Source organism: Silurus meridionalis, chromosome 11 (assembly GCF_014805685.1).
Source record: "Silurus meridionalis isolate SWU-2019-XX chromosome 11, ASM1480568v1, whole genome shotgun sequence".
NCBI classification, from domain to species: Eukaryota; Metazoa; Chordata; class Actinopteri; order Siluriformes; family Siluridae; genus Silurus; species Silurus meridionalis.
The window spans coordinates 16,099,726-16,120,209 of NC_060894.1; the positions used below are offsets into that span (position 1 = coordinate 16,099,726).

Here is a 20,484-nt window from a genome sequence, read left to right on the forward strand (position 1 = left end):
CTAGTAGTAAATTGTTTTTTTTTTATTTTTTGACAGCTCTCCTTTTAGCTATGTCTGCATGTTTCTCTCCATTTTAGATTTTTCTAGGTCTTTTCTCTCTTTGATCTGTAATAGACGTCTGTGGATGTGTGCTTGCTTTCCCGGAGGGTCCTGTTGGCTCTCAAAGGGCTTTTGTTTTCTTATAGTTTCTGCTTTGTGTGGCTTTAAATAGTGAATGTGGCTTATAAAGGAAAAGGAAAAGGTGCTCTGTGGCTCGCCCTTATCCTCCCATCCCAAATAAACACACGTACACGTTCAGTCATTTGAACAAACTATTATCGTAAAGCATTCAAAGTTGTTTTTATTTCTTCAGATTACCTTGCTATGGTTTCGCAGACTTTTTAAAAACCTTCTTTTAAATAGATGCTGCATGTAGTACTAGTGCTTGAATTACCCATTTAGGAGTTAAATCATAAATAAAGCCAGAGCATGTGGGTAGAATGGTAAGCTGAGTAAGAGGAGATTCTCTATTGATTAGAGTGCTCCATGTCATTCTTTTACCTGAGTCATGCATGATCCAATGACTTACAAAGTCCAGTCCATTACACATCAATCTTTGTCCACCCATCAAGGTGTCAAATCGCACGCACTAAAAAGGTCTGTAAATTCCCATAATGAATAAATCAGAAGTAACGGCCATGATGCAAGAGGTGCACACCTTGTAATAACCTCACTTAAATGAATTAATGAACAGAGCAGTATAGGATGCAAGTACTATTGTGGTGTGTGTGTCCCTCCCACCCGCTGTTCATGAAGCAGAGCATTTAATCTCTCTCTGTTTCTCGCACAAGCTCAGTGCCTCTGTACACTAAAAAAAGGCAGTTACTTTAACAAATAAATGGCCACTTAATTTCACAATGATGTTTTTCTTTTACTGTTTACAGCTTATTAATAATAACAAAAACAAACAAAAAAAATTTTCACAGCTCACAAATTATAACACTTTTGTTTTCTCTTCAAGTTGTAGAGCTGGCAATGCCACTAAAGAAAATTCAATAAACAAGTATTTTATTTAATAAATGTATATTAAAAAAAAAACAATTCCAAGCCTCCAAACCCTGATACGGTCTAGGTCATATTCTAAATGTCTCTTATTTACAAGCCAAACTGGTGATAAAACAGACATGCATGATTTACAAATCCTTTTTGTGTTGTATCACAGACGACAATAAATTGATATGAAACAGCTTTATAATTAAAGGCATTGCTACATTGAAATGCATTTTCAAACTATTACTCATTTATTCAAATGGCGAGAACGAGGTGTTGTGGGCACAATGTTAAGTGAGTATAAATAGTCAGCAACTTTTTTTCACACATCACAGGATAGCAGGTGAACATGACTGACTGGAGCTGCACTTATCTCTTGCTCTCTCTCTCTCGCTCTCTATCTCTCATAGGACAGATTCATAAATAAAAAATTTTTTGTATTTTTTTGTGGGACATCTGATGGAAAAACAGTATATTGTAGGCATGTGAATTTTTCCTTGTATATGAGCAAAACCACCTTTTAAAACGTCTGTATCTCTGTCTCCTCAGATCTGATTCAGTGCACAAATGAGATGAATGTGAACATCCCTCAGCTGGCGGACACGCTGTTCGAACGCACCACCAACACCAGCTGGGTGGTCGTGTTCAAATCCCTCATCACCACACACCACCTCATGGTTTATGGCAATGAGGTCAGTTAAAACACACACACCCTTAATACTGCAGGATATGATCAATTGAAAAGGCTTAGCATGTACAGCATTTAAAAACAGGTTTGTTATGAATTTACGCTTTAGGATTAGTTTTGGCTCACAGGATTACAGTAAAAGCTATTTCCTTCCACGTTGGCTGATCCCATTATGTACTGCATTTCTGCCCTTTTAAATCATTAAACTGCTGTAGTTCAGGTCTTTCTCATAATTCATTATAAATTCGATTTGTTTTTATGACGTATATGACCTTTTCAAGAATGAATAACTAATAATATTTCTCGTTTATATATACACAGAGATTTATTCAGTACCTGGCTTCCAGGAACACATTATTCAACCTCAGTAATTTTTTGGACAAAAGTGGCTTACAGGGTAAGTGCTCTTGTGCTCAGTTTTTAAATCATTAATAGAGTTTACATCCCATTTTATGTACATTTTAGTATTCGTGCATATGCATAAGCTAAACACCAGAAATGCAGGGGAAATAAAAAGACTTAAAATACATTTTGATTGAGGTTAAGGAGCAAATGAGAGTGTGTTCCAATTTCCCTGTTTGTAGATAATCATTAAGCTGCTCCAATTTCAAAATACTCGCAGTGTTAATCAGAAATGCACATTCGAGTGGCACACATTGATTTCTTTTAAAAACATTTATTGGGGGGAAAAAAATCCCACTAATGCAATAAGTAAGGACTCACTTTCACACTATGAATTTTTGCTTCCTCACTCCCTTATGTGGCATGTTAAGTGGAAGGACTAAATTTGAGCTTAAATAAAGCTCTCATGGATTTATTTACTCAAGGCTTTTCCCATGTTAGAGGGTTGGCTGGCAGTCAGCACTCATTTAGATTGAATGCTCTAGAGCAGTTCTGGGGCTTGTATAAACGTCTTGCATAAAGTCTTTTTAGATGTCACCCAGATGCCTGATATACCATCAGAATTTGTTCTTGTAGTAAACTAATAGCCTGGAACATGATCAGTATATCTGGTGCCATTTATGTTTGACCAAGGCTTGTAACTCTTGGGATTAACTTTTACCATTGTTATCTCCTCCTTCTGTTTTTAGGCTATGATATGTCTACATTCATCCGGCGTTATAGCCGTTATCTTAATGAAAAGGCTGTGTCCTACAGACAGGTTGCTTTTGACTTCACAAAAGTGAAGAGGGGGTAAGTCTTTTTTTCATTTTGCATGTACATCTAAGCAATACAAGTTTAGATTCTGGTAAAGTTTGGGGTAGCCACCATATTACTGTCAAAATCCCCTCATTATTAAGGTGATATGTGGCTACTACTGGTATGATCTTAAGTTGTGGAACATTGTGTGTTAATTTACTCCTAGGGCAGACGGTGTTATGAGAACCATGAACACAGAGAAGCTTTTGAAGACCCTCCCCATCGTCCAGAATCAGATGGACTCGCTTCTGGACTTTAATGTGAGTTGTTTGTTTGCTTATTTATTTATTTATTGATAAGATGTTGTTTAACCAAATCAGATCAATTCACTCCAATCCAAATCGTGTGTCCCCTAACAGGTAAATGCGAACGAGCTCACGAATGGAGTTATTAATGCCGCCTTCATGCTCTTGTTTAAAGATGCCATCCGGCTGTTTGCCGCCTACAACGAAGGGATCATCAACTTGCTTGGTGAGCTGTTTCTGCCCTAAAGGAACGCGCTTGTACTATGCTGGCCTTTGTGTCGTGTTGACTTTGTCCTATGTGCCTGCTTCGTTGTTCCTGGTAAAGAAACCTTTGAGCCCTGGTGCGACGCAGGCAGTTCAGTTTAGCAGTACATTTTGAGTCACCGTACTACTTTGGCGCCGGAGGCAGGGCATGAAAAAAGCTCCACTTTACAACAGCCACCCATAATTACACCTCTCTTGATAGTAATTCACATTATAGCAGTTATAACCCTGGGTTATTTGAATGATCTGTAATTCCTTTACTTTATTAAGTATTGGATTAAGCATTCATTTTGTGTGACGTATGTGCAGGTTTTTAGTTCATTAGGAAAAAACCTTAATGTTGAGAATTTGGTAGTGTCAGCAGCTTTGTGATTTTTAGAGATGTAAAAGCGTGCTTATGTGGGTGGGATAAGCAGTCACAGAGGCCTGCAGAGTGTTTTCCATAAATAAATGTGATTTAAGGTAGTTTGTAGACCGTGGCAGATGAGTGAGACATGCTTTAGATCATAGCCTAATGACAAATGTCACAAAAAATACCTGGATTGTGGGAATACCTCGGTCTGAATGTAGTAATTTAAATACATGCAAATGATAAAAAAAAATATAACTTTTATCCACATTACATTTTCTGTACTGCACAGAGAAGTACTTTGATATGAAGAAACCCCAGTGTAAAGAAGGACTTGACATCTATAAGAAATTCCTCACTCGCATGACGAGAATCTCAGAGTTCCTAAAGGTTGCTGAGGTAAGTGTACTTTCTATATTTAGAGTCTTATCTATGATCATGGCAGATTTGGTTTAGTGGGTTATGGTATTGCCATTGTTTTTATTTTGTTTGTATTTATTTATTTTGTTAACTACTAAAATATTTCTGAAATTCTAAAAGCATAATGTCAGTTTGGTTTTATTTTGCTGACTGCTGAATATGACAATGCCTCTCTGATCTCGCCGCAGCAAGTGGGCATCGACCGAGGCGATATACCAGACTTGTCTCAGGTAAGATTGTAATTCTTCAACACGATCAACTCTAGCGTAGAGATACTGACTTTGTGCTGCGTGTGGTCTTTAAACTCTTGAACCTCCTGTAACTCATGCAGTCTGAAACCAAACACACAACCCCACTCTCCACATTCATGCCTGTTAACCAATCTTGCTCATTCTCCATGCGAGCACTCTCGGCCCAGTGGGTGCAATGCCTGACGGTAAAATGCGTGGTACTGGTTTCTTTTACAGCACTAAACACATGAAGTCTTTTGTTTTTGCAAAGTCATGGTATATATTTTTTTTTTTCCCCACAGCTAACCTGCTACACTGTTTTGAAAAAAACCTGATAAATTCACTTTTTTATAAAATTCAAAATAATGTCTAGTTGAAGAACTACCAGATGTTGTTGTGTGTACACACAGAAATCGATAAACCCAGTCTACATGAATAGAGACCCTTTTAGGTGACTGTTTGGGTGACTGATTTAGCTGCTTTCGATAGCCATACCCATGTAGAGTTAAGTGTACAGTTCAATTTAAGTTCACTGGTTGGTTTGAATCATTGCAATGTCTTTCAATCTCTATGTAATACACTTAAATCCTTTCAAACTACCACCTTTATATTCTGTATCTTTCCTTATCTTTCCGTTTTCAGTTTACGGTCTGTGTAAGTATTCGCACCTCCCTCTATTTTTCTTCTGATTGATACTCTCTTGTTGTCTTTTGTATTTTTTATTTTTTATTATTTTTTTTTTATGCATGCCCACTGAAGTGTATGTGAGAGAGAGTAAACATATGTACATGTTTTAGAGAGAGTATTACTAAAATGATTGCTCTTTCTCTTTCCAGGCCCCTAGTAGTCTCCTGGATGCACTGGAGCAGCACTTGGCATCACTAGAGGGAAAAAAGGTGAAGGACTCGACGGCAGCCAGCAGGTACATTGACCTACATGAGTAACTTTGCTTTTCAGTGCCCTGCCAGGCTGTTTTGTCCAGGTACCAAATTTAGCATGCATGTGTGAGATTTTCCGGATTGGCGCGTGTGTGGTGGCTAGGAGAGCTCTGATCCTGTCACAGAGCCAAGTTTTATTGAGCTGTTGAATGAGTTTGGATGTAGAACGCAGATGTCCCTGGTGTGTTTTGGGGCAACTGATAGCCCTTTGTGGTTTTGCATGCTCACACAGCAAAGTGTTCGGTACTGATCTAGGTCACTGCAAATGTGGATAGATTTCTGTCCTTTTCCCTTGCAAATGACGTCTTCAGAAGTGGAATCTGACGAGTTGCAATTTGTGCAACAGAATAAACTGGCTAGCTTTGCTAGCTTTGACATTTTGAAAGGAAAGCCTGGGTCAAAGATCACCGCTGAGGGGGGAAACCATGCAATCCTAATCTGTTTTTGTGCTATGGGTCAGGGAAGAGCATTTCCATTAACACAGCAACTGATACTGAACTGAACCTTTACTAAACTGAAAAATGTTTTCTCATTGTGCAACTTTTTTCTTTCTTTTTTTAGGGCCAGCACTCTGTCCAACGCTGTGTCCTCTTTGGCAAACACGGGCATATCTTTCACCAAAGTGGATGAGCGGGAAAAACAGGCAGCACTAGAGGAGGAACAAACTCGTTTAAAAACACTTAAGGTGCGTAATGTAACTTTTGATAGCTTTTAACAGGAGCACACAACAACCATGTTATACTGACCATTAAATGATACAAGTGCACTCCATACACCTAGTAGTAAACTGTTCAAATATACACTTTATGTTGGCCCAGGATTAGTTGTGCATGCTGAGAGTCGAATTTTGTGCTTTTTGTCATCGTAAGACATGTTTGTCTTTGTTTTCAGCGAATTTTATTTCCCCTGCAGGAGCAGCGCCTGAAAGAACTCTCCAAAAAGCCTTCCACATCCTCAACCACAGCTGCCTCTCCAGTATCCACAGCATCTGGAAGCATCATCACTGCACCAGCAATTGACCTGTTCTCCACTCCCAGCTCCAACAGGTTAGGGGAAATAATGGGATTATTACATTTCAGCTTTTTTATTTGTGCACAAAGTATAGTGCAGCTGTGTTTTACTGTAGGGATGGTGCCTTTTGTTTAGAAGGACAGGTTCACCAGATCCAACTAAATCTGGCCTTGATGTAGCATCCTACCATCTGATCTTCCATTACATCTTCACTTTCACTTAATTCTGCTAACAGCTCATTGAGCAACATTCACTGCACCAGCTAATGGCATTTAACCCAGTAATTATTCTATTAAGACAGTCGTGTTGAGAGGCGTAGTAGAACTGCAGAGCACAGGAAAGGCTCGCTCACACTTATTTCACTTTGAAACCTATTCCAGCTGTCCTTAAACTGGACTCCGTTTAAGGATATCTATCCCCGTGTTCTTGCAGCAGTAAGGAACTGCACTTGTGACTGTGCTACAGTCTTTAGTCTATAGTCAAATAATCTTGAATCAACCTGCAATGTTTGGATTTGTGTGTGTATGTGAGATACTTGACCTTCCCAGTTGTTAATTTTGTTTGCTTTCTTTACTCCAGTTCTTCAAAGGTGCCAAATGATCTGCTGGATCTCCAGCCAGCATTCCAGCCATCTCTAGCTCTCCCCACTGCTCTTCCTGTAGCTAACACATGGGGAGGTGAGTGTTGGCCATATGAGCAATTCTCACACTTAATACATTTCATTATCACCTGCACATGGTTTAGTTATATCCAAGTGAGCATAAAATGTCAATCATGTTACATGGTGATTATGCTTTTTCATGTTTAATTTGTATGTATATATATATATATATATATATATATATATATATATATATATATATATATATGTGTGTGTGTGTGTATATAATATCTTTTTATAACAATTTAATAAATACAGGCATAATGTTGGCTTCAACATTGCATTTAAATGTTGTTGGCTTATTTTGATTTTGTAGTTGTGCATCTCTGAGTTGTTGGGATTTTTTTTTTTTTTTTTAAGATTTAACAGGTGCTGTTAAATCTTAGGAACAGTTTGTGACACTTTTGTGCAAAGTCACAGATAAACTGTGGATATATGAACATGATTCCATGCAGCTGAACATAAATATAAAATTTTTCTTTAACTTTTTTTCCTTTTTCATGGCTGTTGAATTCACTAATACACCAGTTTAGGGCTGTAACTATTCCTCGAGTAATTCGCTTAGGTAGGTAGTGGAGCACATTTGGGGCACTGGCGATAAAATACACAGATTTAGTGCATGGAAAAACATATCGTGATACTGTGTGAGATTTAATAAATAAATACGAGTAAGAATAATTGAGTTTCACTTAACAAATATTTTCCCATAACTTACTCTACATGGCCACAATTAAAGGCACTTGTATGCATTTTTTTTCTCTAAAAAGAAAAGCAAAACTTTATTTAGGAGGCCTGCCCTATTTTCTCTCTATTTAGTGTTGTTTTTAATAAAGAAAAAGTACTTCTTATTCAATTAATTGGTGGAAAAATTGTTAGAATACTCGATTACTAACATAATCGATAGCAGCAGCCCTACATCAGTTACTAACATGCTCAACTAGTTTTTATCATTTATTTATTTATTTATATTTACCAAAAAAAGGTTTCAGGACATTTTAGACTGTTATTTGTGCATTTTTAGGCTATTATTTATGCCGCAAAATGGAGATCAGTTCACAGACTACAAATCATATTTTCAGCTACATTGTAAATTCTTATTAGTTCTAAAGTGAACTCTAGTCAAAACTGGTGGGTCAGCTAAAATAATTTTATTGGAATGAGTTGGAATGGGAGCATGCATAATGGAAGCTTCTTATAGAGTGGCGATAGATGAATGAAGGATGTGAAAAGCAGTGTTTGTAATGTTTTTTTTTTTTTTTTTGCCATGTTCAAGTTCAGCCTCAGTAGAATCCAATAACAAGCCTGGGTCTGATTCTTGGAGCTGGTATGTTCCATCGATCAGGCTCTAAACTAGCAGAGTGTGTTTAAATAATGACGTACAGCCTGAGGCGTTAGCTCTCTTTCACACATCATTCGTCAATAAAGTACAAAGTTTTATTTAAAATTATTTTATTAAGATGGAAAGAAAAATATAGAGAGAATTATTTCAGGAATGGGTCAGAGTTTCTCAGCACACTATAAAATTGTCTTGAAGTTTTAAATATTTTCTGATTAACAAAGTACATTTGCTTTCTTTACCATCTGCCAGCTTCTTTCCGTCTTCCTTCCCTGGCTAGTGGCAGCACCTTCATTTATTCGACTAACTCATTATGTTGCTGCCTAAGTATTTAAAGATTATTATCCATTGGCAAGTTTTCAGGACTTTGTATTTACCCCTCTCACTTTTTTATGCAAAAAACCCTGAAACTTGAGCCTAGACAATTTTGGTACCAACCAGCTTGTGGTGTTCACTTTTTTTTGGTGCACATTAATCTGCATGCTGTTTCTCGTGATTTCTCTAACATTTCTTTTTGATGTTTTCTGTTTCTGACGGCTGTGTAGATCCTTTCACTTCTTCAGAGAGTGTCGACGACTCCATTCCAAACTTAAATCCTTTCCTTTCCAAACCTGTCGATGCTGTTCCTCCATCTCCTCTGTCTTCAGATGCTGTTAGTTTTCCTTCTAGGACTCCCAGTCATGAAATGTTTAGTGGTAAACAGATTTACTTTTGCCCTTCCCTTCACAGCATCACTTAATTATTATAATTTTTTGTGGGCTGCTTTTTGTGATTTTTTTTAAATTTTTTCTCTCTCATTGCTTTCTTAATACATGTATCATTATTCATCATCCTCAACCATTCATTGTGTAGAAAAATCAATGATTTAGGTGTGTGTGCATAGCTTCAGTGAGCTGATATTAGTTAGCTAGTCTTTTCTTTTATTGCATAAATGGAATAGTGTTTGAACCCTAACGGATATGTTTTATGCTAAAATGCTTGCATGTTTGCAGCTGTAATGTAGCAAGACTGTTTACTGTTCTATGTTTTGCTTATTATCCTGATGCTCTGTTCCAGCCTGCCCATTTTACGTCTAACTGGAGCTGAAACTGGCTGCAGCTTATTTAGGTTCCATTGCTGTTGGTTTTCTAGACACTGATTAATCTGACTTAGACTAAAACAAAATGCAATATTACAGAGAAACCAGTCTATGGCTAAATTTGTCAATACTAGTCATGAAAGCAAATTAATATAATGATTTTATCAGTATATTGTTATATTTACATCATTTAGATTTTAATATATTTTAAATTACAGGGGACATTCAATGTGCACTTACAAATGGCATGCAGTAGCAGAAAGCGATTACAGATTAGACAATGTTCGGGTGTCATGGTTGCCTTTTAAGCAATGTTTAAGATCATTACTAAGAAATCCGCATAATCCTGGGCTGTGATGTTTGTGGATGATACTGTGATTTGTGGTGAGAGTAGTGAGCAGGTTGAGAAGAGCCTGGGGAGGTGGAGGTATGCGCTGGAGAGAAGGGAAATGAAAGTCAGTAGGAGTAAAACAGAGTACATGTGTGTGAATGAGAGGGAGGGCAGTGGAGTGGTGCGGTTTCAGGGAGAAGAGGTGGAGAAGGTGGAGGAGTTCAGGTACCTGGGGTCAACAGTGTAAAGTAATGGAGAGTGTGTTAGAGAAGTGAAGAAAAGAGTGCAGGCAGGGTGGAGTGGGTGGAGAAGAGGGGCAGGAGTGATTTTGTGATGGAAGGGTATCTGCAAGAGTGAAAGGGAAAGTTTATAGGACTGTGGTGAGACCTGCGATGTTGTATGGTTTAGAGACAGTGGCACTGAGTAGAAGACAGAAAGTGGAGCTGGAGGTAGCAGAGCTGAAGATGTTGAGATTTTCATTGGGAGTGACGACGATGGACAGGGTTAGAAACAAGTTTATTAGAGGAGCAGCACATGTAGGACGTTTTGAAGACAGGGTGAGGGAGGAGCATTGGACATGTGCAGAGGAGGGACATGGGTATATCGGTAGAAGAATGCTGAGGATGGAGGAAAAGAGGAAGGCCGGGGAGGAGGTTTATGGATGTAGTGAGGGAAGACATGCAGGTAGTTGGTTTGAAAGAGGCAGACGTAGAGGACAGGGATATGGAGACGGATTATCCTTTGTAGCGACCAATAACGGGAGCAGCCGAAAGAAGAAGAACTAAGAAATCTAAATTGGTGTAGATGGTAAAGGTAACACATTGCAATGCAGGTTTATTACACAATTACCAACCTTAGCATTGTATAAAATCTCAGATATACTGGCCTGGATATGGACACAAGTATCGACACCTGACTTTTCTTCCCCTTTTCTGGTTCTTCCACAAAGTTGGAAGCACACAACTGTATAGGGATGTCTTTGGGTGCAGTAGCCTGAAATCTCCCTTTCACTTGAACTAGAAGACCCAAATCTGTTCCAGTATGAGAATGCACCTGTGTGCAAAAAGCTTTATTAAGATATGGTCTACATGGGTTGGAGTGAAAGATCTTGAGTAGCCTAGCAATAGTGGAAATTACCTAGAATAGTGGAAATTGTTTATCAGCAGGTGTCGGGTGTCCACAAACTTTTGTCTATATAGCATAGAATGTTTTTAAAGTAGCATTTAGAAAGGGTGTTTGTTGGATTGTTTGTTTTTTATGATGTTTACACACATTTATCTGCTATTTATATAGTTATACAAATAAACACATTTACATTTTTTATTTAATCCTGTAGTGTAAATAATCCCTAAATATGAACAGTGTAATGTGTAACGGAGTTGTACAGTTTTATTTCTGAAGTCACATGCCCCCCAATTTGCTTAGACTGCATACCCCTCATTTAAGGTCTCTTACGTTTTACAGAATGTGAATCTGTTTATTTTTACATACCTTTCTTGATTCAAGCTCTGCTATTGCCTGCACTCTTGAGCCCTATGCTCGGATAGAGGGCTATATCACAGGTAAAGATGCACGTGCGATTGTTTTCTGGGTTCTGAAAACATGGCTCCACACCACAGGTTTTCCTGTGTGCTTTTTATGTTTTGCAGGCTTTGAGCTTCCTGTAGCAAACCCCTCCTTCCTCTTGGATTAGTTTACTTCAGTGGCTTGCTGTTTGTTGTAAAATGGCTCTTAATTCTGTTTTTGTTGCTCAAAGTAGTATCTAAGACTTTAATTAAATTGTTTTTGGTTGGCTTTCTGGACACAGGTATTGAATCAGACCATCCTTTTTGTTTAAATCATTTAAATAAATAAAAAAAAATACGGATGTCTGCGTCGCAGAAAAGCCATTTTTCTTTTCGCCTATTGTTACTTTATTAATATTGCACCTCTGGCTTTCCTCTTCTGCACTCCTTTTGCTGTGGCAGACTCATTCTGTTCTTCAGCCCCCTACTCTAACACCCCACTGTTCCACTCGGAGCCTTCCGCTGTAGCTGGACTATTTGGAGGTAGGTGAAGAGTCCTGCCTGCCTTTCTCTAAAAGTCTTTTTTTTTTTTTTTTTCCCTAATCTTGTTTGTTGTTTCCCTTGTCTCACTTTTTTTTCCCCTCTTTCAGATCTGGTCTTTCTTTGTCTTTTGATTTTTTTATCCTCCGTCCTCTTTTTAACAGACGGTAGAGATAAAATGGCGTGTGCCGGCCATAGGTCTTGGTGCTCTGTAGATTGCAGAGCAAAATGTTAATATTTTATTGGTTCATATGTAATGGTAACCTTTTGTGCTTTGCTGAGTAGCGTAAGGGTGTGGCCGAAATCCCAGTTGTTCCTAGAATTGTGTTAATGTAAAATGCCCCCAGTCCCACTGGCTTTAACAGCTGTGTTTCTCAGGAAGTGGAGGGTATAAAAGTGAACTGATCCATGCATGCTGCACACAATGGTGGATCATGATTTGATGGCAGGTTTGCCCCCTGGCTTTAATATCTAACTCAGGTCACCTTCTCATTTGTGCTTTTCAGAATTTTCAGCATCTCCCATCCCTCAACCAGGCAGCTCTTCTGGCCTTAACGTTGACTTTGACTCTGTGTTCGGCAATAAATCCACTGCTAACAGCACAGACGCTGCTGGTAAGAATGTTTATTACTTTTTCACTACGCTCGCCTTTCTTCTCCCTTGTGCACATTGTGATGGTTGCTAGGAGAGCGAGCCTCCTCCATCACTTCTCCTCTAACAGCTGAAAAATGTGGGATGGGGAGTTGCATTGTACCTGAGGTCCCATACACATCTCTGAATAAGTGTGAACTGGGGATGTTCAGCATGTACATCCCCATGTACATGCTGAACATTGTAGTTTTGCATTTGATTTGAGTGCCTTCCCAGCATGAGTAAGTGATGCACTTTTCTATTTACAGTCAGTATAACAATACAGCACAGCTTTTCACATTGCACAGCTTGTTTTTTGCACACACAGGACATTTCTGTACAAAACGCACTTTCCACTCTGAGTACACCTAAGAAGTTATTTTAGTCAGTTTGTGTTACTGTTTCCATGCTAATTGAATCAGGAATTTTATACTGATGTATTACCTGTTTCTGTCTTTCCCTGTGCTGTGTTGATTACCTCTGGGCCTTGGCTTTGCATGGCATGCATGACTTCGGTGAGTTAATGCTGACTGCCCAAGAAGGAGCAAAATTCATGTTGTTGAGTTTATTTACATTTTAATAAGCTTTCACTCCATCTACACTAATTATGTTTTCTTTTATCCTCTGTTCTTTTTTGTCTTTCTTTTACTCTCCTTCTTCTTTTTTTCTCTCTCTCTGTGCATTTTTGCAAAGATGATGTTTTAGGTGGTATCCTGAAACCCACAGTAGCTTCTCCAAGCCAGTGCATGCCACCTATTGGCCAGCAATCTGGCAAGCTGGTGTCTGATGACCTGGACTCCTCTCTGGCCAACCTTGTGGGCAGTATGTCTGTCATTTGTGTATATAACATTCTGCATGGTGCACTATAGGGTCAAATGTATGTGGACACCTGACCATCGCAGTCATTTGTGGGCCTTCTCCAAGCTTTTGCTGCAAAGTTTGATATATATAAATGTATAAATGATGTCTCTTTGTATACTGTATCATCATGACCATTACCCCTGTGCACAAAGGCATGTTCATGAAGACATGCTTTGCCAAGGCAGGTGAAGAATCGAGTGGCCTGTACAGAGCCATGACCTAAACAGACACTGAACATCTTTGGGATGTACAGTATTTTTCGTACTATAAGCCGCTACTTTTTTCCCACACTTTGAACTCCGCGGTTTAAACAACGAAGCGGCTTATTTATGAATTTTTCCTGGGTTTTTCCCGGTTTCACAAACTTCAAGCCAAAAAACTGAACCCCATAACATTAGACCAATGAAATTTCCGAACGGAAACGAAAAAACGCACCTTACCTGTGTTCTGAGCTGCACAGCTTAGGGAGAAGCTGGCTAACTCCAGTTGCAACAAAAATCATATAAGCACAGACAGGTTTCCAAAACTCATGCTTTTTTATTTTTCTTGGCAACAGTGTTACAGGTTGGTCGAAGAAACTTGGAAATGAGCATCAGAAAATAATAAGGACATAATCTTCAGTTTTGCACACATGCAGTAATACCGGAAAAATGCGGCAGCAGGCTATTCCCAATATGCCGCTCTGCTCTTAAAGGGAGCGCAACATATTTCACCCGTTACAGACACTGTCTTTCGTTAAAGCCTGTGTAAAGTTCATTAGTTTCAATGTAGACATTGCGGCTTATAGACAGGTGCGACTTATTTAGGTTTAAAAAAAAATCTGTGTCAAATTCAGTGGTTGCGGCTTATATATGGGTGCGCTTTATAGTCCAGATATTACGGTACTGGTTTTTACTTTACCTCACTGTCTGGCATTGCTGACACAACCCCACAGCCACATTCCAAAGTCTAGTGAACTCCATGTAAATTCCCATCGTTTAGGAATGAACACATACAGGTGTGATGGTCGTGTCCATATGCTTTTGACCATGCATCTAATAGTTTATTGAAAATTGAGATTTTGATCTAAAGCATAGAACTAAATTAGCATATTCTGTTCTTTGCAGATTTGGGTATTGGAAATGGCACAACGAAGAAGTATGTATAAATATCAGATGTACAGAAAGAAGTACAGTGAAGTGTGTGCAAACATGAAGCTAACTTTTTATTTATTTATTTATTTTGTCTGTATGAAGTGACATCCACTGGAGTCAGCCTGGTGAGAAGAAGCTTACTGGTGGAACCAACTGGCAACCAAAGATGGCTCCCACCACAACATGGAACCCTGCCAGCATGGTGAGAACCACTAGGTTTTTCAATCCTTTACGCAGACAGATATATTAAGGCACATCTCTGAGTAAAAAGATATCAGTGAACAATCCTGTAGTATGCATTAAAAATATTCTTACCGTTTGAGCTACAGTGTTATGACTTTGTGTCCTCTAACTGTCTGTTGCATTGTGAAATGAATCATCTGGGGGAATAAACAGAATGGCATGCATTTCCCACAATACGTAAGTCTAGTGATTGAACTGTTTTGAGACGCATGAGTATATTATTAACCTCACAGCTTCTACTGTGGTCGCAGTACCGTGTGTGGATGCACGTGTGTGTGTGTGAGTGCGCATGTCTCATCGTACTTTATTAGAGTGGGTGTTTGCATACCAATGCACACACAGTGACCAGAGTCACACTGAAACCTCTGTACTCATTGTGACCAGCTGAACTAACCGAGAGCTTCTACAGCATGACCACCACCTGTTTTATCTTCTCTTATCTCCTGTCTCTCTTTCTTCAGTTTGCTGCAATCATTAATTTATTTATCAATGCTCTGATTGCATTAAAATATTTGGTTAATGTGAGATGAAGCCGCTAAATAGATATATTAACATATGCTTTAAGGCTAAATTAAGATTGTGCATTAGCACACCAATGTCTCTTTGGTAGGTCCTCACTGCAGCAAGGTATTGTGATGCTGGCACTCTGCATTTTATTATTCTTGATCATTTAATGTTAAACTAATTCTTTAAAAGTATAGATAAAAAGCTTTCAACTATTTAATTTTAAATGGGAATGAGCAGCCATTAGTAGCATATTTTTATTCTATATATTTTTCATTTGAACCCAATCCTCTGAGTAAAATGAATAGTCTGATAACCGTTTGCTGAGAAGGTCCTTTCTCACATTCAAATAGGCCGAACGTGAAAACAAAAGTGTTTCTGTCATGAGCTCAGCCTCTTTGAGAATCTCACGGCTCTCTTACAAAGAACTCCTCTTTGAATCAAGATCTGCACCTGCTAGTAGCAGTCACACTACCATTGAGGACACATTTGGTCCAACACAGACACACACAGACTCAGTGTCTCACACTCTCTCTGATCTACATGTACTAATTTCCCCATTTGGGCCTGTCTAGTCATTGCAAATGTTCTCCAGTGTGTCTGAATAGCAAAACCAAAGAAAAATAAAATAAATCTGTTGATCCATCTGCACAAAGTTTTTATTATAAACTGTGTTTTCCTGCACGTGTGTGTGTGTAAAGGTGGGAGGTGAAAGACTTCTTGTGGTCTTGGCGTGCTCCTTTGAGTGGAATTTCTGATGCTGGAGGTGTTCAGCTGAATGGCACTCTGTCAGCTTTCTGAGTAGTGCATTCTGTACTGCCACCATTTCTAATTCTTGACTGTGTTCCTCCCAGGCGCCGTCCGTCATGGCTTTCCCTGCCACGACGCCCACAGGCATGATTGGATATGCAATGGTGAGTAGCATCAGGCATCTTGGATGTAAACAGAATTAGACAGATGATCTAGAGCGTTTAATTTTTAGTCCTGCTCTTCTTATTTTCTCCTTGTTTGCCCAGAGTGACTACAGAGGATAGTGTATTGGTTATAAATCCAAAAGTTCTGCAACTGCCATTATCTCCTTTTACAATTAGTGTTTACCCTTGAGGGCAGCTGGCCATGCCTTTGCCTTTGCCTAATGTGATGGTGGTTTTGGCTACAGGATCTCTTATAAATGAGAATCCTTGTAAAAACAAGTCCTAGAGACAGTATACAACCTTGTTCTCACTCTCCTTTAATGACAGCAGGTATTTTGCAGTCAGGTAACAGCCTAGTATAATGCAAAATAAGTAGCTGAACAAATAGTTAATTAATTAAAAGCATTGCTGTATAATTGCAATGCTCGTCTGCCTGCATATTGATTAGCTGCTGCTCTGCCCTCAGTCGCAGCAATGGCAGTGCGGAGGCATGAAAGGTGCAGAAAATGCTCCGAAATTAAAGCACCTCTTCATACTGACACTCCATCTACTGTTGATACATTACTGCTTTTGTTCTTCGATTCATTCAACATTAAATGGTTCGCACTTTTCTTGCACCTCGCTTGTTTGCACTGGTTTATACAATGAATTAAATAGGAACATGTGGGTGTTTGTGGATTGAGTCCAATTCAAAGTCAAGTGCTTTGTATTTTGCAAAGTAACCTATTCCATTTTCTCGTTCTTTTGTGTGATCGAACAGTGTTTCTCAGTAAAGTTTAAAGATTACAAAGATAAGTTCTGAGTTTTCCAGTGTGACCCACATGTTCGAGCTAATCTTTACCAGAGAGAGAGTAGCGTTGGCAACATGCTAATTAGTGGCTCTGCATCTTTACTTATGTAACCTCAGCTTTGTGATTCATTTCTCCATTTTACACGCGCTCACGCTAATTGTTTAAGGGTCAGTTGTGTTTCTAGTGTATTCTATTTGTGGCAGGCCAATTCACTGTTCCTGTTCTTGATGGAAGGTTTTTGTAGGTTGTTTTCTCTTCTTTTTTTTTTTTATTGCGGCTAGGTTTTTAGTTTTATGAATAATTGTCCTTTTTTTTTTTTTTTAAATAGGAAAACCTGCTGTTTTCCTCAAGAGTTTCCTCCTCAGAGGTAAAAAAAAAAAAAAAAAAGAATTGAGAACCTAAAGCCAGTGTTTATAAAAATAATAATAATTAAAAAAGTGCATAATTGAATACAAAGCGTGTGATACTGTAGTTAGTTTTTCTACCAAATGCCCCTAGAACCATGTTGTCCTCACAAACTACATAAAGAGCAGATCTATCTGTTTGTCTCTGCCAAAAAGCTATAACTGGGTCATGGATCTTCCAGCCGGCAAATGATTCAAAGCATATGTTCATTCACGCACGAATAAAGCCTTTAACATGGCCATCCCATGCTAAAAAGGGGAGTCTACAGGAAAGTTCACAAGACTCTCTGAACTTAATAACCCTTATAGGATTATGAAATAATGCTGTTATTTGGTCAAATAGAGGCTGCAGGAGTGCCAATAATTGTGACTTAAAAATCTATTTATTTATCAGTTGGTCTCTATTTATTTAAGAATGAAAGTTGGATGGCTCTTATTTTCCAGTGTTAAGCTAATAACTACAAAAACTGTTTTCATAAATCTTACCACTATATATTTAAGAAGTGTATCAATTATTATAGGGCTGACCTGGTTAAAATGGGGAATGAATGGCGGCACAGGGTAAAAGTTAAATTTTTTATTAATCTCCATTCATTGCGTTGAGTAGGTAGGAATCTGTTCAGATTGATCATAAGATTTGGTGTTGACATTAGTGGACTATTCCAGAGGGAAATTCTGTGTTGCCTTTTTATTTCCTGCACCTGTGTGGTCTGTTATGAGTGGCACTTGACTAGTAACTAAAGGCAAGTGAAAGCAAGAAAACAGCTCACTTCAGCTCTATGAAACATTTCTTTTCTTTAAGTATGTCAGCCCACATAAAACAGGATGGTGTAGGTGAGCATAACGGATGTTGAGTGTTGTAAACGATAACTGTAAAGCCAATTTTATATTTGTGATGATTAAGCCAGGGGTGTGTTATGTAATTATTAAAAGTTTTATTCGTGACTCCTTTTGCAATTTAATTCAGAAAGTATCGCCACTAATGGAACACAAGTACTCTAGAATGATGATGCGCATCTCTTCACGTTGTATAGCAGTGGCAGGCTGTGCATTTCACACCTAGACCTTCAGTGATGTCCTACCTGAATCAGTACACCTCTTAATACCGTCATTATGGCGCCTGGGCTATAGAACCCAGCGAAATTATACAGACGGGAAGTATAACAGAGCGCTGCTTCACAGTGGCACTTTTGCAGGAGATGCGGTTTGAAAGCACTGACTAGTGTGTGTTCTGACCGCCCAATAAAAGAACTGGAAAATAGCAACGTTATTGCTCACCTGCTAGATGGCCCCAGAGGGACCAACCTGAAATCTTACGCACTGCTTATTTCTGAAGGCAGATTTTGACCCTGGTACCATGTGATGGCTACAATATGATTGGAAATATGATGGCTAAAATATGATTAGATAGAATCTTGAAACCTAAACTTGCACTCCAGACAGAAGCGCAGTGCAGATGCAGAGAATATATTTTTGGGAATAATTCAATGCATGTTCCTGAAAAAAGGAAATGGGCCAGTTGAGAAGGCTTTGCTGGCCCTGACTTCCTGCCACTGCTGTATATAGGTTTTATATTAACTACATGAACATAACTTATCAACCTAGTGAAGTGTTTTGGGAGCAGGATCTTGAATAAAGCTGTAAGATCAATATCAGATTTGTTCATTTTCTTTTCTAGCCAACACAGATGGGTACAGTGGCCATGATGACACAACCTACCATGATGTACACGCAGCCTGTGATTAGGCCAGCTAACCCTTTTGGCCCAATCTCAGGCGCACAGGTAGGAACAAAGGGGCTCTTCTGGACTGTTAACCATTGCACCATGGCACAAATGTTATAGAAAGTCCTGATATATGTTTTCAGAGTAGATTAGAGAAATATAGTAAATTACTGGATTTCTAATGTCTACTCTGAGAAACATGAGACCCTGTTGTCTAATCTGCTCCTTGGAATATTTGAAGCTTTGTTCAGAAAGCACCTGAATGAATTCCATGCTCCTCCTTGTTCCATTTCAGCACTTTTCTGAACAAGCATGGATGCATTGAGATATGGCTACAGATATGCATTCCATTTCAATCTGTAAAAACAAAAACAATGCTTATCCTGCTTCTATCATTACCACCTTCTCATCTCTGTAGTATGCTAGTGTGCATACTTCAAAGAAGCAGACCTTTCCTCTGATCCTAAGACTTGCATTTTGAATTTCTAGCCACTCTGGCTCTGTTTCTTTCTCCTGTGGGTATGGGTGTGGGTGGCCTCCTTCATACTTTCTCATTCTCTCTGAACTAGCCCTCAGCTGCCTCTAGTCCCTCCAGTCAGAGTCCTCTCAGGCCTCCAGGACAGGACCCCTTTGCACAGCTTTCTCTCAAGGAGTTCCTTTAGAGACACTTTTAGGTACAGCAAGTTTGGGCCATGTTTGTAAGTGCTGCATGTTTATAGCACTGGGTCTGCTTCTATTAACAGCTGCCTTAACATCTACATCTGGTTTGCTTTTACTTTACTGATCATTTCTTATTATAGAAATAAAACATGCTTTAAGTTTAACATAATTTCATATCATCTGTTTTTTGTTCTGTGCTGCTGCTTCTGCTGCTCATTTCATTGGTCGTGTACTTCTTCTTGATTCATTGCGTTAGTCATTAGCCACCTCGAATCAAACATGATCACCTAATTTCTGTGGCGTTTATTATTATTACTACTACCATATGTTGTTCTATGCTCTTTTCACAACTTTGTGTTCTATACAGTATCATGGGTAAATATTTACTCTGTTTACATGTTTAGTGCTACAAGTTGGAAAGGTGCGTTTTTTTTGTTGTTGTGGTTTTTTTTTTTTGGTTTGTTCTACACAGTATGTCTAACGTATTTGAAGGCACTTATTAAAAATTTGACTCAACTCACTCACTTTCAGAAACCATTTTGTCCTCCTCAGGCCTCCCTTGAATCAGTTTTACACCAGGGAAGGGATGCAAGGCTGTAACTCAAGGCCTAACGGAGTCTGTCATTTGACTCCAAACCCTTGTCAAGATGGCTCAAACTCTAAAGTTGGCTGGAGACCATTGCAGATCATCCATATACTGCTTTGACACTGGTTTTCAGCCCCACTCTAAATTAACTCACAGATTGAACAGATTTATATTATGGTTGTCCCTGCATATTTGGCTCCATCCAAGCCT

The 20,484-nt window shown here is 38.8% G+C and overlaps 1 protein-coding gene across 30 annotated transcripts in view; it reads left to right on the forward strand.

The window, feature by feature from the left end:
* Positions 1-20,484, forward strand: part of picalma (phosphatidylinositol binding clathrin assembly protein a) — a 36,422-nt gene that overhangs the window by 14,201 nt on the left and 1,737 nt on the right. Inside the window, exons 2-24 of one of the 30 annotated variants that reach the window (XM_046860632.1) lie at positions 1,579-1,721; positions 2,039-2,114; positions 2,809-2,911; positions 3,084-3,177; positions 3,277-3,388; positions 4,068-4,174; positions 4,384-4,425; positions 5,068-5,079; positions 5,262-5,347; positions 5,925-6,048; positions 6,255-6,409; positions 6,954-7,051; positions 8,917-9,066; positions 11,748-11,828; positions 12,332-12,439; positions 13,149-13,277; positions 14,423-14,453; positions 14,552-14,651; positions 14,846-14,869; positions 16,051-16,110; positions 17,230-17,268; positions 18,984-19,088; positions 19,598-19,702. In XM_046860632.1, the coding sequence (XP_046716588.1) occupies positions 1,579-1,721; positions 2,039-2,114; positions 2,809-2,911; positions 3,084-3,177; positions 3,277-3,388; positions 4,068-4,174; positions 4,384-4,425; positions 5,068-5,079; positions 5,262-5,347; positions 5,925-6,048; positions 6,255-6,409; positions 6,954-7,051; positions 8,917-9,066; positions 11,748-11,828; positions 12,332-12,439; positions 13,149-13,277; positions 14,423-14,453; positions 14,552-14,651; positions 14,846-14,869; positions 16,051-16,110; positions 17,230-17,268; positions 18,984-19,088; positions 19,598-19,690 (2,072 nt within the window). In that variant the 3' untranslated portion in view covers positions 19,691-19,702. The remainder of the gene's footprint in view (positions 1-1,578; positions 1,722-2,038; positions 2,115-2,808; positions 2,912-3,083; positions 3,178-3,276; positions 3,389-4,067; positions 4,175-4,383; positions 4,426-5,067; positions 5,080-5,261; positions 5,348-5,924; positions 6,049-6,254; positions 6,410-6,953; positions 7,052-8,916; positions 9,067-11,747; positions 11,829-12,331; positions 12,440-13,148; positions 13,278-14,422; positions 14,454-14,551; positions 14,652-14,845; positions 14,870-16,050; positions 16,111-17,229; positions 17,269-18,983; positions 19,089-19,597; positions 19,703-20,484) is intronic. The other 29 variants (XM_046860634.1, XM_046860638.1, XM_046860635.1 and 26 more) reach the window with 29 other exon arrangements.